This window comes from Amblyomma mixtum, chromosome 3 (assembly GCF_055824585.1).
Source record: "Amblyomma mixtum isolate Tamu chromosome 3, ASM5582458v1, whole genome shotgun sequence".
In the NCBI taxonomy this organism is placed as follows: domain Eukaryota; kingdom Metazoa; phylum Arthropoda; class Arachnida; order Ixodida; family Ixodidae; genus Amblyomma; species Amblyomma mixtum.
This window is the reverse complement of record NC_143014.1, coordinates 153,058,769-153,083,456: the sequence shown is the minus strand read 5'-3', so window position 1 is coordinate 153,083,456 and position 24,688 is coordinate 153,058,769. Positions and strand designations below refer to the sequence as shown.

The following is a 24,688-nucleotide window of genomic DNA, read 5'->3' as shown; positions in this document are numbered from 1 at the left end:
ACGCAGCCCCCTCCGTTTCGAGCCAAATATTTTGACGGCATTGTCTGTTCTTGCCAGCGGCGTTCTTGTTAAGCAAGAACTTTGGAAAGGACGGATTTGTCTTCAACGCGGTATCTGCCGTTCGAAGCGAAGCAAACAATTTACGCGCACCGCTGAGTGCTTGGGAAGACGTGACCTGGGGACACACAAACACCGCTCCTTTATCGAAGTTTTCGCTGTGCTAGTATTTACTGAAATCTCCACACACGTTTGTCTGCTTCAAAGGTTCTTTTGGCCCAGAACATAGTGCCGTGAATTTCTCTGTGTGAACTGGTTCTTTTAGTGGTGTATCTCGTCCTTCGCTCTTGCCCTCTGTATCTGATTAAGGCAGCCAGATGTCGCACGTTCTGCGTTTGGTTTCTTCCTTTTCGTCGGATCCGGCCTCAGCGTGGCCAACTCGGCGGAGCGGCTTCTGTCCGTCACCGTGCACGGCTATTCGCTGCGGCGAGACACTGCGCTCAGTCGCGGGCGTTGCCAGCTAGCCCAGCCCTGCGATGGACCTTCGGTGCTCGCGAGTGTACGCGCTCGGTTGCCGGCGGCCCGAAAGTACCGCGGGCCAGGAGTAGAGGGGGCATGTGCGAAGGCTGTGGACACCCTCCACCATGCCCGATGACCCCTGGCCGACGGGCAGGAAGCGCGCCCGCTGGGTGATACTATGGCGCTTCCCTCGCTGACTGGCCCCAATTAGGGCGCGGGGCGGAGGAGCCGCCGCAGCTGCCGGGCGCTCGGCGGCCAGCTGCCGCTCGGAAGCGCGGGGGGTGCCAGTTGGCTCATAGCGGGCCCTCCGCCGGGGGCCGGGCTTCGGACGGCCGAGAAGCGCGCGCTGGCTCCGGGCCCGAGCGGCGGTAATGGCTGGCACCGGTGCCCCCTCAAGAGTGGCCGAATGCCGCTCGCATGCATCGCTTCCTCGAGGAAGCGCCACTGCGCGTGCGTGCCTACGTCATCAGATGCTGCTGATTTCTAACACTAAGCAGCACCGCACGGTTACTTTGCATCTGGCAAGTTGTGGTCCGGTCGCAAGAAAAAAAAAAAAAGCAAATGGTACTGACTACACGCGCCACTGACATCTGTTCTGTTTTCTCCCCGATTCGTTAGCGGCTGCAAAAGGCGCTTGCAATATGAACGAGACCCATTTGCTTCTGCAGCAGCGCCATGTCGAGACATCACGACGCTTGCCCTGAACTTTCCGTTTTTCCCTAGTTTTCTTGTATCTTTTTTCCCCTGCTGGACTGACATGACTCGCGATTTCTTTGGATAAAGAGCGGATGTGATGGCCTCTTCTTTATGCGGACGTAGTAAGGAACTCCCGGCGCTTTTCATCAGTTGTGTCTTTCTGTTCTTGCGCGAGACGTTAAAAATGGAGAACGTTTCGCTTCAAAGCGGACAAGAACCCACGGCACGCTCGTAAAACGGTGAGGCTCCGTTTTTTGAGACGACACCATGGGGGTCTTTCTTTTTTTTTTCGGAATTCCTTGCCGGGCACTGTCGGTGCTCGAGCTGTTGCCACGTATAAAGCTCCCCTGCGAGCGTTTCTCTGCGTGCCATCATGGATGTATATGGCTCATATATGTCTTGCTTGCTTCGTTGTCCCTACCTGCCAACGTGGGTTTTGGCGCTTTTTTGCCAGGGACGAAAAAGTGGTGATTCGCGATGAAAGAAAAGTCAGCTTTTCTTGTCAGACATTTGTATATCAAGCGAAACTTTCAGTCCTTGTATGGGTCATTTCTACGGGGATTCGCGAGTCAAGGATAAATGAATACCTGGCCTCCGTCTTACTGGCGCCCTTTGACCAATTGGGACGGTGGCAGTTCAAAACAACCTCTATAAACAGTTTGAAAAAGAAGTCTGAGTGCAGTTGCCAAGCCATTCACGGGGATTTCTAAGTTCCTCGCGGATCGCTCGGCGCTCTTCCTTGGCAGCGCTGCAGAAGCTACAGCTGACGTCAGAAAACGAGGGACCAAACTGCTCAATACGCCGTCCAACCGAGACGCGCTCTAATATGCAAACAGCTTGCCCCCACCGATTTGCTAACACGAGCAGTGACTACCCAAAGTGTCCCCGTTCCAGTTAAACCATTCCACGGTGCAGCTGTGGAGATACGCGTTAAGTAACACGTACGGCTTTTGCAGCCGGGTGGGCAGCGGTAGAAAAGCACGTTGCATATGCCGGCACCGGCGTGTGTACGCAAATCTGATGAAGAGGATGAGAATAATGGGCTCTTTTTATGCTCTTAGCCGGCGTCCGTTGTGAGACATCGGCGTACGAGAGCACCCGCGTTCGTCATAATTAGATACCACAATTCTGGAGCTCCGCGAAGCGTGATTTCAGGGTTCGTGAGTGACCGGTGTCTTTTCCACCGTCTCGCTGGCTGTAACCGTCATCGGGCAACGCACCGAAATCGGCGACGATCAGAAGCCAGTCAAATCTGCCATTTCGTTACTGGTGGTTATCTTAAATCCCTGTGTCCCGTCCCTTGTGCAGTTTTTAGGTTTTAGCTCACAGCAGCCCGAGTGTCGCAGCGGATTCCACTGCCGTGACACAGCAGGGGGCCAAGCCTTTTTCAGTTCGTGAGCTCGATTGAGGAGCTCCACTTTGACGCGCCGTATTTTCATTGACTTTGGCTAGCGCACGTTCATTGTTGATCTTTCCGTGCAGGTCATCGCACACTGATAGCTCAGCTGGCATTATTTGATCAGGATGTGTTATATCACACAATTGTTATTCGCTGCAGTTTCGCTACCACTGTGGTCATTTATGCAGCTGTGCCTGGGGGCACAGTTAAGTGAAGATCTTCGCCGTCATTTCCACTCATTGAGACTTCGTCTTCACGCCCTTAGGATTTACATTACCTAACGCCTGCCGCATAGGAAAATGTCAGCGGTAAAGCATTTATGTTTACTTAAGGGAAAACATACAAACAAATACGAACGAGCCCTCCAGCGTTGTGATTAGTTGTGTCGTTATTAAGGAGCTTTAAGGTAGCAAACCGTTGGAGGTGTTTTTACAAAGGCGATGAATCATTCGTTGCCTCGGGTTGAATTCATTGGCCTCCTTTGAATGTCGCAATAGATGAATAGATGGTGCGCTGGTTGAAATGACACAGGACTGTGTGCGCGCTTTTGGGCCGCAAACGCGAGGTGCCCCGGCGTCCCACCGACATGTCAGCGGCTGCGCCTGGAGGGAGGGCCCTGACTCAAGTCACGCCGGCCGGTGACGGCCCGGTGATTTGAGCCAGCGCGCTAGTAGCGAATGACCCACCTGCTGTGCCAGGAGTCGCTGCTGGACCGCCTGCCTCTGGAGCAGTGCCCGGAGCTCGGCGCGCTCTCCGGCGGCTTGCGCGGCGCCGGCCTCGCGTCGTTGCTGAGCGGCCCGCAGAGCCTGCAGCTGGTCTCGCAGATCCGCCAGGTCTGCCCTGAGCCGCGCTGCCTCGCCTTCGAAGCCCCGGCTCAGGCCCAGCGCCACGGTCACGTTGTCCTGTCGCGACAGCTCCGCGAGCTCCGCCTTGAGCTGCTCGACGGTGCCGCGCAGCCAGTCGACGGATGCGCGGTGCGCCCGGTCGCGCGCTTCGCCCCGCGACGCCTCGTCCCGCTGTCCCGAGCGCAGGGCGTCCAGCTGCAGCTGCAGCCTGTCCAGGTCGGCCCTGAGCAGCGCCTGCGCGTCAGCCGGCCGCTCGCGCGCCACCTCCTGCAGGTCGCTCCGCACGCGCTTGAGTTGGTTCTCCAGCTGATCCAGGGACTGGCGCTCTTGCTCCAGCACGCGCAGGGACCGCGCGAAGGCCCGCTGCTCCTCGTGCTGCCGTCGCGGCCGGTGGTGACGGGGCGGTCGCGCCGTGGTCGCGGGCGCGGCGCTCGTTGTCCAGGGCGTAGTGGCCGCAAGTCGTTCCTCGAGCCTCCGCAGCGCCGCGCGGTCCTGGTCGCGGCCTCGCTGCAGGGCCTGCAATTCAGCGCGGAGTTCGCGCACCACGTGGCCCAGCGCGACGTCGCTATCCGAAGCGCTGGCGTCTCCCAGTCTCCATAGGCACATGGCCAACGTCAGCGCGAGGCTGCACTGTGTCATCGTGAGCGCACACTGCAGCCGCATCGCGCAGGGGGATCAGTGCCACAGTGTCCGGCACGAGCGTCAAATGCACAGTCCGCGTGGCCACGCGCGTTGCCTAGGCCGCCCGTCGGCACAGCTGGGGGTCGCCGTGAAGCGCGCGCCGAGGCACGCCGAGGCTGAAGTGATGTTATCCGAACGCGACGTCCTTGCCGACCTGATTCGGTCCGCGGCTGCGGCGATTCTGGCTTCGGCATCCCCGCCTCGCGGCATGTCTCTCCGTCGAGCGCCCTCCTCCAGTCGCCCTCCTCCTCGCCGCTGTCCTCCTCTCTGCAGCGCTCTCCCTCGTTCGATTTCTTTCGGATCGAGCGCTTTCGTTCGCTCTGCGCTTCGCCTCTTGTTCCCGTCCTTTTCTGCCGTTCGTTTACTTCCTTTTTTCTCTTCGTCTTTCTTCCCCCGCCGAGGCTCCCCTCCCGCTGGCGTCGGGATCTGCACCTGGTGGCTGCCGAGCCCTGCCTTCTCTCGCGTTTCTCTTTTATACATCTCATCCGATGCCTCCGCCGGGCTCCTTGCAGACACACTCTGTTCCCGCTTTGTGCGTTCGTATCTTGGTCTGCGCCGTGCGTGCTTCTGTTTTTACTATATGCGCGTCTGGGGCGCCTTGTTTTCTTTTCTTGGCGCTTTACGGGAAATAAGACAAGTTGAATGTTGCCGTCTGGGCCCGTATGTTGGTCACATATATTATCTCTGTTGAAGTGGAGGCGCGCAAGTACTACCGAATTGTCCCACAGAGTTGCGGCCCACAGTGCTCTCCTGAGGTGCGAGTCCTCTGAGAAGTTCTGCTTGTGAAAGAGGCTAAAAGACAGAGGAGTTCCAAAGTGCTTACCTATGAGGCAGCTATGGTGTATCCTAGTGTCTTGTTGGGTTTTGGGGGGCGGGGGGGGGGGGGGGGGGGGGTTGTGGCGGCATAGGCAGTGTTGGGGGTGGGGGGAGTGAGTGATACAGTCAGGAATAGTGGTATGGGGGTGAGACCAAGAAGTTTAAGTGAGGCAAACATCGCGGAACTGCAGGTCTTCAGTGTTTCCCGGTGGTGGTCGCCCGACATCTGCGGGCCGAGCGTTGTCGTGGTGGGTGATTAAATCTTTCTGGGAACTAACTCTACGCACATAAGCACGCAGTGTAGTGTCGGCACGTATCGCGTCGGCACTTAGCGTAGAGTTGACAGCTGCGCCACGTTGCAGAAGCACGACACCACCACAGCCCTGGAAAATGGTGACTGTCACCTTGCCAGCTGATGGTTGTGTCTCGAACTTTTTGGGACGACGGGCGCTAGTCTGCCTATACTCTGTGGAATGTCGTTTAGTCGCTCGGCCCTTACGATGCACCCATGACTGATGTTGAAAGTTACCTCCCTTCGCTTCGTAACGGGCCAAGTTTCTCTGGCACATGCGCAGTCGTTCCCGTTTCCCGTCGTTCTTCAGGTGACGTGGACCCACCTTGAACACTATTCTTTGAGCCCAAGGGCCAAATTTTGGAGCGCTTCTTACATCAGAGAGGATGCCTTAAAAACGAATGGTCTTCCTTCGGTCAGTTTTTAAATCCGCCTTACTAAGGGCTTTCCTTGGAGCGCCCTGTTCTTGAGACAGGCACAACAATACCTTCTCGCTTCCTCACCTCGCTCCTTGACCTGACCGCATGCTTCACCGCACAACAACTTGTTCAGTGCTTGCGTAGTAAGGCGACTTCGACAGCTGCGGCGGCGCCGAATTCAAAATGGCGGCTTCGTCCTTGCTAGACCTCGTATCCGCTGCTTGCACTTTCGACGACTTCGCCAGATTTGTTTTCTGTGCAGCTGAGTTTGCGTGTGGTGATGTGCACGCGAAGATGCGGCGATGGCGTAGAGGTAGAGCATCCGCCTCGCGTGCAAGAGGACCGGGGTTCGAATCCCGGTGCCACGCAATTCTCCACCGGATTAAAAAAAAAAAAAGAAACTCCGCGTGTCGATGGAATTGCATAACCAGGCTTGGAGTGCGGCCTGATTTCGGTGACCAGAACCGACAACGCACTTCCTCACCAGAACAGGATTTGACCACCCTGGTGTAGTACTTGGCCACAACCTTCTATGAACAAACCAATTAACCCTCGGCCCTCAGTCCCCAGCGGCTGCGGAGCAACTGACCAAGGCGGCGGTCAGATCTGTGACGCAGCGGAGGGTGCTAAGAATCTCTGGCTCCGGACAGGCCGCCATTGGAAACTGAACCTGGCAACGTTTAACGCAAGAACCTTATCAAGTGAGGCTAGCTTAGCAGTGCTATTGGAGGAATTAGCCGGCATTAAATGGGATGTCATAGGGCTTAGTGAGGTTAGGAGGACAGATGAGGCGTATACAGTATTAAAGGGCGGGCATGTACTGTGCTATCGTGGATTAGTAGATAGGCGAGAACTAGGTGTGGGATTCCTCATTAATCAGGATATATCTGGCAACATCGAGAAGTTTTACAGTATTAACGAGAGAGTGGCAGCTATCGTAATTAGGCTTAATAAGAGGTACAAGCTGAAGGTGGTGCAGGCCTACGCGCCTACATCAAGCCATGATGACCAGATAGTTGAAAGCTTCTATGAGGATGTGGAATCGGCAATGACCAAAGTAAAATCACAGTACACTGTACTGATGGGCGACTTTAATGCAAAGATAGGTAAAAAGCAGGCTGGTGACAAGGCGGTAGGTGACTATGGCATAGGTTCTAGGAACAGTAGGGGAGAGTTATTAGTAGAGTTCGCAGATAGAAATAATTTACGGATTATGAATACCTTCTTCCGCAAACGAGCAAACAGGAAGTGGACTTGGAAGAGCCCCAATGGTGAGACTAAAAATGAAATAGATTTCATATTGTGCGCACACCCTGGCATCGTAGAGGATGTGGAGGTCCTCGGTAAGGTCCGTTGTAGCGACCACAGAATGGTAAGGTCTCGTGTTAGCTTAGATTTGAAGAGGGAGCGGAGGAAACTGGTGAAGCGAAAGGCTATTAACGAGTTAGCATTAAGAGGGAAGGTAGAGGAATTCAGAATGTCGCTGCAAAACAGATTTTCCGCTTTAACTGATGAAGACGACCGCAGTGTTGAAACAATGAATGATAATCTTACAGCTATCGTTACAGAGTGCGCCGCAGAAGTAGGTGGTAGGATGGTTCGACAGGATACCAGCAAGCTATCTCAGGAGACCAAAGATCTGATTAAGAAACGCCAAAGCATGAGGACGTCTAACTCCACAGACAGGATAGAACTAGCAGAGCTATCGAAGTTAATAAATAAGCGCAAGGTAGCCGACATAAGAAAGTTTAACATGGAGAAAATTGAGCATGCTCTAAGGAACGGCGGTAGCCTAAAATCAGTGAGGAGAAAACTGGGCATAGGTAAAAACCAGATGTATGCGCTAAAAGACAAACAGGGCAATGTCATCAGCAATATGGATAAGATAGTTGAATTAGCCGAAGAGTTCTACACAAATCTATACAGTAGCGAATGTAATCATCAAGTTACTGAGGGAGGCAGTCAAGCACAGCAATGGGACATCTTGCCAGTAACGAAGGAGGAAGTAAAGAAAGCCTTAGGAGCAATGCAAAGAGGGAAAGCAGCTGGTGAGGATCAGGTAACAGCAGATTTGTTGAAGGACGGAGGAGAGATTGTGCTACAAAAACTAGCCACCCTCTATACGCAATGCCTTGTGACCTCGAGAGTACCAGAAGCTTGGAAGAACGCTAACATTATCTTAATTCATAAGAAAGGAGATGTGAAGGACTTGAAGAATTACAGACCAATCAGCTTATTGTCTGTTGCCTACAAGGTATTTACGAAGGTAATCGCTAATAGAGTCAGGACAACCTTGGACTTTAGTCAACCAAATGATCAGGCAGGCTTTCGTAAAGGATACTCGACAATAGACCACATTCACACTATCAATCAGGTGATAGAGAAATGCGCAGAATATAACCAACCCTTATATATAGCCTTCATTGATTACGAGAAAGCATTTGACTCGGTGGAAACCTCAGCTGTCATGCAGGCATTGCGGAATCAGGGTGTAGAAGAGTGTTATGTGAAAATATTGGAAGATATTTATAACGACTGCACAGCTACTATAGTTCTCCATAAAATCAGCAATAAAATTCCAATACGGAAAGGGGTCAGGCAGGGAGACACGATCTCGCCAATGCTCTTCACTGCCTGCTTACAGGAGGTATTCCGGGGACTGGAATGGGAACAGTTGGGGATAAGAGTTAATGGAGAATACCTGAGTAATTTGCGATTCGCTGATGACATTGCCTTGCTAAGCCACTCAGGACAAGAACTGCAAAGCATGATCAATCAGTTAGACAGGCAGAGCAGAACGGTGGGGCTAAGAATTAACATGCAGAAAACCAAAGTAATGTTCAACAGCCTAGCAAGGGAACAGCAGTTCGCAATTGGTAGCGAGGTGCTGGAAGTAGTAAGAGAATATGTCTACTTAGGGCAGGTAGTGACCGCAGATCCGGATCATGAGAGGGAAATAACTAGAAGAATACGAATGGGGTGGAGCGCATATGGTAGGTTCTCTCAGATCATGAATGGTAGCTTACCAATATCCCTGAAGAGAAAAGTATACAACAGCTGTATCCTACCGGTACTCACCTATGGGGCAGAAACGTGGAGGCTAACAAAGAGGGTTCAGCTTAAGTTAAGAACAACGCAGCGAGCTATGGAAAGGAAAATGATAGGTGTAACGTTAAGAGATCGGAAGAGGGCGGAGTGGGTGAGGGAACAAACGCGGGTTAATGACATCTTAGTTGAAATCAAGAGGAAGAAATGGGCTTGGGCAGGGCATGTAATGCGAAGGCAAGATAACCGCTGGTCCTTAAGGGTAACGGAGTGGATTCCAAGAGAAAGCAAACGTAGCAGGGGACGGCAGAAAGTTAGGTGGGCGGATGAGATTAAGAAGTTTGCAGGGATACAGTGGCGGCAACTGACAAAGGACAGGGTTAATTGGAGAGACATGGGAGAGGCCTTTGCCCTGCAGTGGGTGTAGTCAGGCTGATGATGATGATGATGATGATGATGATGTGCACGCGTACCTGTCTCCGACAGTTATGTGCGACCATTCACTGCTGCCGTTGCATTGTAAACTATTCGACGTTTCGAGACCAACTGTATACGTTTTTCTGTCAAGCGATCTAATGCATTTAAAATGCACGTAAAATGCATAACGAGCGCACGTAGGCGTGCGTGCCTCAAAATAAAGGGAGCCCTTCACTACGGCACCTCTTTCTTCCTTTATCTTTTCACTCCCTCCTTTATATTTTCCCTTGCGCCGCGGTTCGGGTGTCCACCGAGATAGTGAGACAGTTACTGCATCATTTCCTTTCATCAAAACCAATTTTCAATTTAAAATTTTTGAAAATAGATCTAGTAAAGGTTATAGATTTATGCTTGATTTTTTTTTTACGATTTAGACCAATATATATCTATTATTATACACATGTTCTCGACACCAGAAGCATATATAAGCGTCTCCTCGCCGCTCTGAGCGCGTCCTTACCCAAGGAGCACCTAAGGACGCTCCTAAAATTGGATGGCTCCCTTCAGTTCTTCCTTGAGTCAAGGAAGCATGGAAGGCTCCTTATTTGAGGCAGGAAAATTTATAAGCTAAGGAGCCTTTTAAAATATTTTGGCCCGAAGTCCGTCGCTGATAATCTGTTTTACGGTTCCAAGTGATGATATCTGCTTTCACTATCTTCTTATTGCGGCAATCCCTACAAATTAGTTTATCAGCCTCTGTCACCGGCTCAAGAGCAGAGGCAGGACGTCCACTTTGGGGCTTGTCTCTCAGACTGGACTTGGCCTGGGTGTTACAGTCCACGGCCCCCCCTTTCCCGCTTTAAAGTCAACGCGGGCTTTCCCATTAACGGAATCTATCCGACGGCGGATATCTATCGCTAGGTGGAACACCTTCCCCTCCCAGAAACTCGACCACGGCACGTTGTTTTAACCTTGCATTCAGGTAGTCCACCATTTTGTAGGCTACTGTGGCCACTGATTCGAATGGCGGCACCTGCGCATGAACACGTCGCCCGGTAGGAAAAGTTCTAAACTTTCGTGTGAGATTTGCTTATTTCAAATCAACCCAATATTAAAAGCGTTACAGACGAGGCAAAAAAGCTTATTGAGCATCTCTCGTGTGTATGTGCGCTTTTGTGTGGTATCTGTCTTGCTGCTTGCACGTACTGTAGGTTAGTTTTTTTTTTTTTTCTAGAGGCTTTGTGTTGTTTGGGGGATTGTTTACTTCTGCTTCCCGGCTGTCATCACGGCTACATGGCAATTATAAAAAGTGCTTTGATTGCGCCCCGAAGTGAAGGTAGTTCGAAGAGAAGGTGATTTTGGCTGCTGAGGATTAAACAGCGTCGCCGAATGAACAAGCCTAGCGTGTGCTAAGTTGTCTCGGGGTCATTGATCAATGAGAGCACTTGTACTCACTTGCAGCAATACGCGCACCGTGTGGTGCGCATGCGCCCAACGCAATTCGCGTCCGAGTCGTTGCGTACGTTGTGACTACGAAAATCAATTTTTCTAGCTTTGCGTATACGCACCGCACACGCGCGCGATGTTAACTATTTGCATGGCGACACCTAATTTATAGAATGAGCGTTGCTTCGGAGCGAACTTGCCTTGTTCGCTGCGCTGATCTTTGTGTGCACTTCAGAAAAAACGGTGTGCCCGGCTCTCCCTTCGTCTAACCTCGCCTGATACCAATGAGCAATACTCATCTGTACGACTTTCGATTGTTCACCTCTTCAGCCGTTCAGCCCTTCGAGATACGTTTTCTTTGCAAGCCAGATTGCCTTGCCTCGAACATCGGGACGCGTGTGATTGTGCCTCAAAAGGCAAGTTTTGTAACGTGACATGCATGCGTCATAAAATGAAATTAAAACCATATTCTGAGAAAAAGGCTGCTTTCCACGAGGTGTTGCGGACGGCGTCACACTGTCGGCGCTGCACGCTGGAAACGCGTAGCAGAGAACTGCTACACCGAGACTCGCGGCATCTGTGTACACACTGCACAGCGTCTGGTGCGTAAATTGTTTTTGCGTTCGTCGTTGTAAAACTCTCCAGCGCCTCTGTAACTAGTGTACCAGCAACGACAGTGATTGGGGAGGGGGGCTGGCGGAGGCTGTAGCGAGTTTTCAGATGCTCACCAATGTATGTATTTGAGCTCAGTAGTTCCTTGCGGCGCTACCAAAGATACTAGCTAAGCGTACAGAGGCGGAGTACAGGGCCAATATAAAAGTCTCCTTTTTGATTACGGCGTCATGATGTGCGCAGTAAGAATTTATTGCGGCGCTGGCAGGGTTTTATGTTGTCAATAAGAAAAGAAGAAAATGAGCTTTAATCGTTTCGGTCCGAATAATTGAAATTTATTTCTGGCCACTAGCGATAACGTAAAAAAATTGTTCCCTATTTCTTCACTCAAATCTCTGTGAATAACTTCATTAATGATGCACTGTTTAGTGCATGTTCCATCCTATAGAGTTTAGGCATCATTGGAACGTCGCGCGTACTTCAATTTGAATGAGCAGTAAATAGCCGAAGAACAGTGGAGGACTGCGGGAGGCCAGTGCGAGGCCAGGATGAGGATGGGGGAGACAGCCGAAGGAGCGGACCGAGTTGCTGAGCTGTTCTCTCCTGCGCGAGCGTTCGCACTCGCTTTCATCTTTGGTCTTGTCGTCGGCGGCACCAGCGCTGTGGCCTCACCCTTTTTCACTTTTTGACTGGCACTGGTTTCCGACTTTCTTCGTGTTTCGTTTTCTTGCTAGGGCAGCTTAACAATGGCATTTGGCAAAAATGCCGTCATTATCTTTGTGAAGCCTCCACCCTCCAGATGCCGGTGAGTGGGTGGGCCTAGCTAGAGAGGGGTCCACCCACTCACCGGCACCCTCGATCCACATCCCCATCCCACCTCCACTGTCCAGAAGCGCCACTTCCGGTCACTTCCACGCCCAGTAAAAGCATTCATTACAGTAAAATCATCAAAGTAATCATAGAGGGCAAATCTAACAGCTGTCGCAGCCTTTTCGCGTCAGGTTTCATGATCGCCGTGTCATTTTTTTCCCTTCTTTTTCTACACAAGCATTCGGTTGCTACTGACTGTGTGAAGACCGTACTGGGAAAGAAAAAGCGGAAGCAAAGCTGGTCACTGCGTGCAACGGTGCTGCGCAGGGACGAGGCTGTATCCAGTTTCTCGTAAGCCGACTCTTGTATGCGCAGTATTGTATAAGCCAGCACCGTCTTGTTCTTGCCGGGGAAAACAAATGCGTCGCGCCTCCGCTGCTCCGTGTCGGAACGCGCGGGACGATGAAGCCATTGGCCTCTTCCCCCGGTCGAAGACCGTGACACCCGACCTGGCGGCGGCGCGGGCCCCTCCGCTGTCTCGCTCGTTTCGGTGCGCCGCTCCTTCCGCGACGAGTCGGCTTCACCGCGAGGCGGTTGCGTAATGGAGTTCCCGTTACCTGCTGCTTTCTCACGATTACGGCGCCATCTAATACCGGCCCCGGAGCGGGACCCGCGGCGGGAGCGCGCGCCTAAGAGAAGAGCCGCCGCCGTAGCAAGAGTAAGGAGTTCTATTATGCCGAAATTTGATATCCGAAGAAGAGGAGAATATCGCGGTGGCACTCTTCTTTTCCTTTGGCGCCTTGCACGGATGCCTTCATCTACCTCTTCTCTTCTTTCTCCCTCTCCTAACCTCGCTTTCCGCGTGTTTTGTTTCATCCCTTGGACTGTCTTCTCCCGCAGGTGAGCCCGTCGGAGCGCGAGATAAAGTGGTTTCGGCGTCTCTGGCGGGAGGATTTTCGGGACATTGACACTTTAAAAATGGAGCTGTGCCGAGATGGCCCTAAAGAAATTACGTTCGCATTTGCTGGCGCGCGCGCGCGCTTCGAGTCACCGCCCGGAACCGTTCGCTGTCTTGTGATGGGCGCTCTCTTTATTATTCTGTCGCGGCATCCTTCTTCGCTCTTTGCTTCAGTTTTTTTAGGAAGCAAGGCTGCGTCAGGTAGCCTCCCTATTTGCTCTTTTTAGAAAGCGAGGCTGCGTTAGGTAGCCTCCCTATTTGCTCTCTTTAGGAAGCGAGGCTGCGTTAGGTAGCCTCCCTATTTGCTCTTTTTAGGAAGCGAGGCTGCGTTAGGTAGCCTCCCTATTTGCTCTTTTTAGGAAGCGAGGCTGCGTTAGGTAGCCTCCGTATTTGCTCAGCCTCGCTGGCAGCTGCGGTCGTCGGAAGAAGAGACAGGCGATGTCAGTTTGTTGTATTTTGAAGTTAAAGTGTTAATGACATTCTTTCTGTTCTGAATGCCGCGGTGCAAGGACATGAAAGCAGGGCCTGTTAAAAAAAAAACGGTGGTGTGCAGGCTATACGCTTTCTTCTCAGCCCGGTGGTAATTTTCTTTAAATTTACGGCAGCAAATGTCAAGTTGCCCTACTGCATCGTCTGCTTCTTTCTTTCTTGTGTGTGGAGAAAAAAAAAGTAGTTCTGCACTTGGTGAAAGGATCATAACTGTAGGTCGACAAGCTTGACCTGTGCAGTCGAATAACGACTAATTCAGATAGGGCCTCTGTTTCACTGTCTTTTCTCGTCCACGTCCATGGGCCATTAGCGCAGTGCAGGAGGAAAGGAGCCTGCAGTGAGTCAGCTGCCAGCTATGTCTGGCAGCTATGTCAGCTGCCAGAGCTGCTAGTTACTCCACGGGCAGCCCTTTGAGATGTGGTTGCATGGTGTTGCAGACAGTGTACGCGCGATTGCGTAGGCTGTGGGGGGGGAGGAGTACGGTGTGCCGAGATTGGGGCCTAAGCAGACGCCAACGCCATGCATGTCTCGACAGATATAAGGTTAGGCGAGCGCAGAGAGAGACTAGCTCGCACGCACTGGCGCTATACGGAGAGCTGTGGCATCGTCTAACGCCGGCGCTGTGAGAGTGGACCGAATCCCGGTCGGAGGTAGCCGGGAAGAAAACTTCGCGTCGAGCTCAGATAGTGCCCCTCCGGGGCTCCGATGCGATCATGCAGACGAATCAACTGCGGTGCACAGAGCACGGCAAATGGATGTCCGCACGGCGCTTTAGCCGCACGCAGGGATCGCGGTCAGCCTGTGTGTTAGCTGAAATTTCCCAGTGGGAAGAGAATAAGCGCATGTACCTCTCCATTTCGTAACTTTGGTCTCCGCCGGTGCTTAGGATATGTATCGAGAACCGGTGACCGGAACCCTGTGTACTTTCTTTCCGGCGTCATTGCGTATCACCTTCAAATTCAAAGTGCGACCTGAGGTTGGATGCAAGTCAAGAGTGCAGCGGGAATTAACCACCATAAAATGCGCTAAAATCATTGTCATCGAGCGGTTGTCATGACGTCGCCGTTAATTCCATTTCACGGAGGCCCTTGCCAGCCACCTGCGGTTTCATTAGAACATTAACCGCGACGTTATGAGAACGGGTCGAAGCCATTGGCTGGAGGGCCTCCTCTGAGGGGCATTCGCCGCCGCGTTCTTGAGTCGTATCCTACTACATAGAGAAGTGTGTGTGATCGAGACGTATATTTTGCAGTGCAGGATGGCCACACTGCGTCGCATCTTCTGCGGTGTTTCTGCTCGGCCCGTATTACAGGTTGGCGGGGTCGGCACTGCGCGCAGGTTATCCGCAGTGCAGCGGCAGCCGCCCCGAGGGATGAGCTCCTTGCCGCGTTCGCTTTCGCTGGGGCGAGCGGCTCCTCATGATGAGTGCCGCGCTTCTATGCACGCGCGCTCGCTCGCTCGCGGCATTTCTGCCGAGAATTAATCGTGCTCGGGTTGAGGCGGCGGAGTGCTCGCCTTTATTCATTGCCCCGGGCGGTCGAAATGCGCTCCTCCTCGGCGGTTCTGTCGACGCTTCCTCTGCGCCGACTCGATCATGGGCCGCCGTGGTTGAGGAGGCGCCTTTCTCCGCACGCGCCGGTTTGTTGTTGCCTGCTGCCCCGATACGCGTTGCACCTCTTCTCCCGCTCTTCGTTATCGCTTCTTTTCTTTTTTTTCATTGCTCCGCTCCGGTAGCTGTCTTCGTCCACTATTTGTTATTCTTCTTTTTTTCTATACTTTCTATTTCTGCGGTCTTCATGCTTGCACGTTTTGTTTCACATGCGGCGGACGTTATTTTTGCCCAGCATTATTATTTCCATTTTTGGTGGTGGTGGTGGTGGGGGGGGGGGGGGGGGGGGGGCTCTCGAGCATTATTTTTCATGACTTCTGTGTCCCCAGACGAAATGATATCCTGCTTCCTTCATCTCATTACTCATGGTCTTGCTTCTCATTCATTCTGAAGTTTCAGTCGGAAACTTTTGAGAGCGGCCGTGTACGAGAGAAGAAAAAAAAGGCACAGAACATAAAGGAAGGCAGGCGAATGAAAGAGAGAGTCAGAATGAAAAGAGCAAGCCGGCAGCGTGCGTGCGTTCCGGAGGGGAAAGTTTGTGAAGCCGAGCGTGAGATGGCGCCCCGCAGCTTTCCCCTCCTTCGTCATCCCCCTTGTTTAGTCCCCCTTCTGTCTTATATAACCCTATTGGGCCCGTAGAGGTGGTGACAGCGCGACGCTGCGCTTGAGAGGAGGAATATATGGCGCTGCTCTGGCACAAGAAGCGCACGCGGGTGGTGGTGCTCTTTTCGCGGCAGCGCCGTCCTCTGCCTGGCCACTTATCCTCTCCTCCCGAAGAGAAGAGTAATTCTTTGTTTCCCGCGGTGCGCTCTCGCATACGGAAACTGGGCCATTATTCTTGCACGCGCCAGAGGACCGCTATGTGCGCTGCGCGCATTCCCCCTCCGCCCGGCCGAGGGCGCCGTCGTCGGGACGCCGGTTCACACCGCTGCTGCCATTGGACGCTGGTCCAGTGACGCGACTCGGCCCGGACGCGTTCATTGGCTGCGCGTGTGTCGAGTACTGTGAGAAAAAAAGAAAAAAAAAACATTTTTTTTTCGGGCCCCTTGACCATAATGCCATAATCGTGTCGAGCTTGCCCGCACTTCTGCTATGCACGTGTTCGAAGCGGCGTATACCGTTTTGCCTTTGGTGCATACTATGCCACTGGTGCAGAAATAACGTTTCTCATTTGAATAGCCATGCTGGGCGCAGCGCGCGCGTCCGCGGCACGAACTAAACTGGGTCTTCCGAAACTGTTTCACTTAATAGGGTGTAATTATTCAGGAAGCGTGTGCGCGCCCGGGCGAAGATAGTAATGGTTTCGCTGCTTTCGGCGTTCTATGTCTCTCAAGTATACTAACGCGTATACCCTTCGTGCATGTTGTAGTTGTACGTCACAGCTACCGCTTCGTGCGGATTTTTGTGTTATTCCAAGCTTCCGACGCCATTATAATGTCGCTGTTTTAAAAGATAGGAGGCATTCAAAGAAAAAAAAAAAGGTCAACTATATCCTTCCTTTGAATATCGGCTTATTCATACAGGTGGACTTCTTGGCGCACCATCGCCTGCATAAAAAATGTATCGTGTATAAAAAAAATGTGTCAGGAACAGTAAATTCAGGCTGTGCAATTACTGCTTTGAACACGAGAAGGAGTGCACGTGTTTAGAATTATTATTACCGATATCGTTGTAGCAGAAGTTATAGTAATTTAGTAGTAGTAATGACACTCGTTTATTTTTCGTATTCGTTGCAATCTTCTGGCTACATGTAAATCGCGGAGCAACGCAATGACGCGATAGCGCCGATGAGTTCATCCTTTACGCAGCAAGGTTTACTGGATAAACTGGGGACTACAGGCTTATGGTTGGTATGTGAAATGTCAGCGCAGGGCAAGTACTGTATTTTGCAACGTGGTAGGCACGGATTAACGCAAATCTTTATCAGCCTGAGAGGTCCCGCGTGCCGAGTCAAACTGTCTCGAAGCTGAGCGAACTTAGCCATTTCGTGGGCGACCACGTTGCTCATCGGTTTCGAAGGCGCAGATATTTACGGGGATTTATATTTCGTGACTGCGCTTGTTAACTTGTGTGTGCGTGCGTGTGCGGGAGAAAAAAAAAAGAAATAAAGCAGGAAAGAAAGGAAAAAAGAGAAAGAAAGAAAGAAAAGAAGAATGAAAGAAAGAAGGAAAGAAAGAAAGAAAGAAAGAAAGAAAGAAAGGAAGAAAGGAAGAAAGAAAGAAAGAAAGCACGTTGTTGGGCAAGTCGGTCGTACGTACTTGAACAAGGGAATTGCGCAAAAAATACACGGACGAGAAAAGGACATGGACGGGCGCAAACTCGCGACTGATTTTATTCAGAAAGAACACAAATATATATATATATATATATATATATATATATATATATATATATATATATATATATATATATATATATATATACCTTGATGCTTATCCAATCATTGCCTAAACTTTCTTGGCATGTGCGCTTAAGGGAATGATTGGATAAGCATCAAGGTATATATATATATATATATATATATATATATATATATATATATATATATATATATATATATATATATATATATATATATATATATATATATATATATATATATATATATTTGTGTTCTTTCTGAATAAAATCAGTCGCGAGTTTGCGCCCGTCCATGTCCTTTTCTCGTCCGTCTTTTTAGCGCAATTCCCTTGTTTAAGTAAAAGAAAGAAAGGAAGAAACAGAGAGAGAGAGAGAGAGAGAGAAACAAACAAACTAAGAAAGAAAGAAAGAAAGAAAGAAAGAAAGAAAGAAAGAAAGAAAGGAAGAAAGAAATAGAAAGGGACACAAATGATGCTTTGGCAGTGCATCGGCAGTATTGTCGGCAGGGCGTATCTATAGACATGAAAACCATGGGGTAGCTCTTGGGAAATGAGAGAATGGTATGGAGGGTGCATATTATGCGTGACGCATCCAAGAAGTTGGATCGTCTAAATTATGCGCACAGCCGTGGCGTGCGCATCAATACGTCGTGTTTTGTACGGAATGAGCCCGGTCCGCGTCGGCCGACTGTTTCCAGGTTTATCGAAGTGTCCGCGAGCAACGTCGACAGATAGGGGTTTAGCGCTGGGTACACGCGCAGTTTTTGTCGTAGGTCATTTTATAGCCACTTCAGTGTACGCTTCGCGAATTAGGAGGCTGCCCTCGATGACGATGCCATAGCCTGTACAGCCTGTCGCTGCAAGAAAAAAGAAACGGATACACTCGGTCCGGACAAAACGAAGATAAGACCACCGGTCGCCTTGCAGACTGGAGACGACGTGGCGCTCCAAATCATAGCGAGTGGCATAGAGCTACGTGCGATAGGTGGCGCTCTGCACGCGGGGCTGTGGGCCGTCGCCGGCTCTCTTTTATCGCGCAGCTCGGGGACTGGGACGCTTCATTGATTGACGCTATCCCTAGTCGATACAGGCGCACGCAATCAATCCACATAGAAGCAAGCCGTGCTCTGTGTCTACACAATTTGCGTGGCATGTGCTCTCTATTGACTCGAGTGCTCGTGCCGCGACCTTTGGGGTTCCTTCGCGGATAGCGTCCGGGCACGCCACCGCCGCATACGCGCGCTTGTCACGCACGCACGGCACACCACGATGGAGCGGGCCGCGACACAAACCAAGAAATGTCGACCGCTCGCGTGACTCGCCCCATGCGCGCCTCTGCGCTCTTTCTTTGTGTGTCCCGTGTCGGGGCGTTCGTCATCCCTCTGAGCTTTTGTGCGGCGGGCACGGCTCAAAGCCTGCCGTCCGTTACGTCCTGTACACGGCAGCACTCCGCCCTCCTCCACTCCAGTCTTTCGACGTGTCTTGTTCCTTTCCATATTTGCTTCTTCGTGGTGGCCTCCTGCTTGCGCTGTCTCTTGCGTTTGTAGCGTTCGTGTACTCGTGCGGATGAACCGCGAACTATACCCTAACTTTGATTCGCCGCGATACCGGTGCTTTGATTTCATTCTGTGGGAAAAGCGGAAGGCTGCCTACTTTGGTGGCGTAGCGGTCATTCGTCGCGTGAGCATGATGTGCACGATGAAATTCGCTCAAGATGGGCGCGCAACACCCATCCCAGGAAACTCTGAGCGCATACGTATGACGTACGCATCGTCATAGACGGTCAAAGTGCGCATGTCTGACGGTACGTCATGGGGTGAAGTGTTGGCCATACTGCGCAAACTGTACTGGTCATTCATTCCTCGTCTGGTTCGCTCCCTCGTTCTCCCTCCCAACGCCTAGGGTAGCCAAGGAGGCATTACCTAGTTAACCTTGCCGCCTTCCTCCCCCCCCCCCCCCCCCCCCTTTTTTTTTCCTTTCTTCTGTCTGTCTCTCGCTCTTTTTCTTGGAGTAGGCGCTAGCATCATTTCTGAGCGTCACAATGTGCGATTTCAGCTGGTGAAGTTGCGTGTGGCCCACTGGTTGGCCAGTAGTAGGCTACAGTTGATCGACACTCGCATGCAAAACTCAAGGTAAAGGTTAGCAATCCTGCGCGGCGTCAACACACGGTCTGTCGCAGTTGGCAAAAGCATTCCAGCCACATTCACCATATAGCTCCTCGGATTCACATGAGACACCAGAGGAGCGTAAACACGTACGTCCTCCTTAGTCATTGCACTAATCAATCTCGGAGAGGAGGGTGGTTTGCGTCATGCGTCAGGCGGAAAAGTAGCCACCGATCCTTTTGTGTGCACTAGTAAACCACTGTTTTTTTCGTGTATGTGCAGGCTCCCGCGTCGATCGATTCGAGGGGTGACAGGCTCTCTGCATTAGCATTTCAGCACTTTGAGTGGCTTTAGAAATGCTGTCCTTTAATAAGTACGCAAGTCGTTCACGTGGTAAGAAATGTCTGGGAGAGGAAGATGAAGAAAAATGAGCAGCAGACGACCGCCGGATCATCGTGGCCGCGTATGGAAGCGGGTGGAAGTTGTAAATGGTTTGCCGACGAAATGAAGGACAAGGTGTCATGCGTTTGAAATGTGAGAGGACAACTTTGCGACCGTCGATAAAACGCTGTACCTCCACTGACTTCTCGCCGACGCGGTTGTCAGCTAACAGTCGGTGCACTGACTCCAACGCGGAGTGTCGGCGGACTGTTGCCTTAATCCGACCGAACTTTTCGATACATCATCATCAGCCTGACTACGCCCACTGCAGGGCAAAGGCCTCTCCCATGTCTCCCCAATTAAACCTGTCCTTTGCTACTGCAGCCACCGTATCCCCGCAAACTTGTTAATCTCGATACCGCCATGTTCTAAATCATTGATTGCTTCAAATGTATATAAATATAAGCCGTATCCGGACAACTTTACTCCCGTCCTAACCGTTTTTAGCCCGCAATGGGCGCATTCGTCTAGTAGACTGAGCACTCCAGTCTGAGTATGTACTGTCCTGCTTAAACTGAACCGCATTTGTCACAACGATTTAAAGAGTTGCCCAAAATGGCAGAGATAATTTTTTGTTAATGCAACATCAAGACGGGGTCGATGGTATAGTTTCTAAGATACGAGGAAGTAGGTGGCGGAAGCCTTGGTTTCCGATGCAAAACGGTGCCACTTACTTTCACTGACTCTGACAAGCATGTAGGGTCCCTTGCCTTAACTGCCCTTCGCAGCAGCGTCAATTTTGAGTTTGGTATTTATCCATCAGCGGGACAATGGCATACTTGAGAGTCTTTGTGCGTACCATCCCAGATAATGTCTCAATTCTAAATTTCGTGATTGTCATTTAAATTTTTTTACTTATGTGCTATTTCTACCGTCTCGCTTCCCGAGTAGAGTTGCTCGTCGGCTGGTTTTACTTTCCCCCTCACTCTAATGGAGTCATTGAGTCTAACAACCACCTGCACTCTGCGGGGGATTGAAAAAAAGAGGCAAGGAAAGGGGGAGATCTCCCTGCTTCCAGGCGAGAAGTTTTGTGGGAAAACTGCGCTGCCCCTACTTTTTGGACTTAGCGAGTTCAAAACTTGCATTGTTTGCAAAAAAAAATCAACCCCACCCGCCTCCCTAGCCTCAACTGCATTCTGGGAGAATAACCTACAAATCCTCCCCTGCTACTCCGTTGATTTGCAGTGTTTATAAATGTAAACGAGGTTTTTGCTCGAAAAATCTTTCACAAAATTTCAGCAGGAACGTCCCGCTTACGTCGCAGCACATATCAACGGGAAAGTCCGGCGCCCCCTTATCCTTACATTTATTTACTCCTGTAGCAATATATTACTACAGGAGTGGATGCAAGTATAATGATACATTATTATTTAGTGTAATGGAAAGTGTTGTGCCAACCAAAGCGTAAACCAGCTCGCTACTGCATTTCAACGATTTTCTATGGGAACGAGAAGCTGTCGACAGCCCTCCCTTGCCCTCTATATGTTCTGTTTGGAGGCGCTAAACGCTTCTTTGAGCATTTTTGTTGCGGCTCATTATATGGCTTCCAGCTAGACAGCGTTTGGGCCTGCTGTTTCTACACGCTGGCTGAATGGAGAATAATGTGGTAATTTGCCCTGCTGCCTCCTAATAAGCACTTTTCGTCTTCGGTGAACTCCGGCCATGACAGAGAGCGTTATACGAGAGACAAACGTTGCTTTTCTTCCTTTGCTCTCGGCTACCGTCCTTCTCTTTAGAAAAAAAAAAAAAATTAAAATCTAGCGAAGAAGAGACAGGAGCGTGTCTGCTAAGCCGACTTCCTCTGTTAATTTTTGGCCCGATGTAACTTGCTCCGCGCAGTTCGCTGAAGACCCTCAAGGAAAACAGGGCGGTGGAGTGCCCATTCCGGGAACGGCGTGGGCAGGCGGCGGTGGGAGTGCGTTTAATTAACGTTGGGACGGGGGTTGCGGGGGTTCCTCCGAAGGAAGCAGCAGCAGCAGCAGCGAGAGGCATCGATGGGGAAGAAGGGATGCGCCCAAGGAATACGAGCCGGCCGCGGAAGCAAAAGAGAATCCCGCGGTGGGAAAGCGGCGCAGGTGACGGTTGTTTAGGGAATCAAGAGCGCGCCGCGACTCAACTGAGCGCACTCCGCTGAAATTGGGGCGCTCGTATGCTTGAACGAAGAAGCCAAGACAACGAACGACGCTGAGGGACGGGCCTGGGAAGCGCGCGCGCACATAGCGCCGCAGGGTTGCCTCGGCCGCCACCACCGCCGCTTCGGGGCGGACAAAAGCCTTGACTTTCTCTCGAAAGGACGCTGCTTTTCGCGTTCCCGTCTTCCTTCCCCCCGTCTTCCATACCCTCCGCGCTTCCTTTGTTTACGCCGGAATACATTTTTGCTCCCTTATTATTTTTTGGTTCCATTTGCCTTCTCATCTTGCATTCTCGTGTTCCGCGTCGTTCCGAAGCGGTGTTCGCCCCGTTGTTTTTCAGCCGCATTTCCCGGCTGACTTCGGAGCGTGTTTGTTTATTCCCCGCCCGTTGTCCTGCGCGTGCGCCCGCGGAAGAAATTATAAAGGGAAGCCGGAGGAGGGGAGGGAGTCGTCTTCCCGCGGAAGAAGGGGGGGGGGATCGGGCGAAAGGCGCGCGAGGAAAAGGAGCGTGCGATATCTGCGAGAAACCGCTTTTGGTTCCAATGTGTGGGGTCCTTTTGCAATTACCCTCAAATCGAGGGTCGCGGAAAGAGGAAAACTGACAAATATAAAACAGCAACAGAAAGTTGTTTGGTTTTCTGCCCGTGTTTTCGTTGCGCGAGGTGATGGTCCGTGCGCGATTTAAATGGGGGAGTATTAATAAAGCGCCGGCCACGGAATGGTCGCGGCGATCGGCGCTTTGCGCCGCTCGTGTACTTACATGTGCGGTTTGCAGAGAAAAACGGGGGGGGGGGGGGGGGGGGAGAAAGAGAGAGAGAAAGCGGCATATATGGTAATGCACCGGCCGAGAGTAAGCGGGGACGCGGACATCGCAGACTTCTGCTCTCTGTTTAGAAGCAGCGACTAAATGGGGAATGTATACCGGCCGCACTGGCACGGCTGCAAGTGCACTGCAGTGCCCTTTCCATTTCCAGTCCGCGCGTATACCTTCGGACATTTGGCTGCGCATCATGCTCGCTGCTTTCTTGTATTCACTCTAGCTGCGCTCAGAAAATAAAGTTCAGTTGCGTTGTGTTGCGCCTGCTTTTTTTCTTTCCTTTTTGCCCGCCTCGCGCGGTCATATGTTTGATTATTTATTAACGGAACAGTGTTTAGGCTCCTCATTCAGAGGAAAACCCGGCGTCGTCCTGGTGTTGTCGAGAAACGCACGTCACGCGTGGATATTTGGAATGAAAATAATTAAAATGAGGACTTTGTAACGTGACTTAAATGCCAGCGTAGGTCTCAAACGGCACCACTTCATAAACTAATTGATTTTACGCAAAGAAAGATTTTTAATAAATTTTAGTCGCGATCCGAACCCACGACCCTTCGGTCGCCAGCCAGGCACACTACCGACGAAGCCACTTTGGGACGTTGGCTTGGCTGAGGTATGCAGGAGGGGTGGAAGGTATGTGTGTGTGCTGTTGGCTTAATTTGAAGATTAGTAATGTGGTAATTAGTGGAGTGAACAAGAAACGTGCTAATTACGTAGATACTACTTAGAGCAACATTATGTGTGTAAACTGCAGTCTGAAAGAGTTCAAAGACAGGACTGTAGAAACTGTGTTGTGATAATTGTGATACATGTGTGAATATGAACCAAAAAAACAATGGCTTTGTATGAAGAGAAACCGCTGAAGGGAGCCATTAAGGCTATCGCGCCATGCTCTTAAAGGCGGAGCTCCTGTATTCCCCTAATTTTTTACAAATGCTGGAGCCCCTAAGGTGCTACTGCAGGAGTTGGAAAAAAAGTTTAAAATCGGAAACTGAACCAGTACAACAAATACAAATACCCGAAAGACGAAAGACGCGGGTTCGGCCCCGGCCGCGGTGGCCGAATTTCGATGGAGGCGGAATGCTAGAGGCCCGTGTACTGTGCGATGTCAGTGCACGTTAAAGAACCCCAGGTGGTCGAAATTTCCGGAGCCCTTCACTACGGCGTCCCTCATAGCTTGAGTTGCTTCGGGACGTTGAACCCGAATAACCCATAAATACAAATACATTATAATAGCAAAGGAAACCTAGGATCGACATCATAATGTTACGTAGTGATAAGAGCATCATAGAAAATAGCCGAAGTGATTGACATGGCACTGGAATGAACTCTTTAATGGGCCAACCGGCGTCCGTAAAGCACTGAACTCGGCGGCGTCGGCGATAGCAACGACCGTGTTCGGCCGTCGTCGGAGAACAGAATGTGCGCCGTTCTCGGCCTTGCTGAATTTAAAGCTGACAACGAACTTTCGAGATACGGCGTGCAATATAGCCCCAACAATCTCGAACAACGCAGAATTAGTTTCGCTTGGCTGCGATAATTCAAGACAAATCTGATCGTACCTTGCGTCACAAACAAAGTGATAAAGCCGCGTTTCGGTGGCTTTGACCATGAATAAATAAACGTAACGGAGCTTTGCGGCATTACCCCTCACTTATAGAAGCATCGATCCGATGCTTTGAAATTAAAAGAAATGTGAGCAAAACAAACACTCTGAATGCAAAGAAAAACAGTCCCTGATAATGCGCACAGCCCTGTAGCGCGCATAATAAGGCTTTAAGCG

The 24,688-nt window shown here is 51.1% G+C and overlaps 2 protein-coding genes across 7 annotated transcripts in view; one reads left to right on the top strand and one right to left on the bottom strand.

The window, feature by feature from the left end:
- Positions 1-4,305, bottom strand: part of LOC149352404 (uncharacterized) — a 49,039-nt gene extending 44,734 nt beyond the window's left edge. Inside the window, exon 1 of the mRNA XM_089581572.1 lies at positions 3,298-4,305. Within this exon, the coding sequence (XP_089437698.1) occupies positions 3,298-4,119 (822 nt within the window). The 5' untranslated portion in view covers positions 4,120-4,305. The remainder of the gene's footprint in view (positions 1-3,297) is intronic.
- LOC149352402 (uncharacterized) overlaps positions 1-24,688 on the top strand; it is a 561,538-nt gene that overhangs the window by 245,737 nt on the left and 291,113 nt on the right. The gene's annotated exons all lie outside the window — the stretch shown is intronic.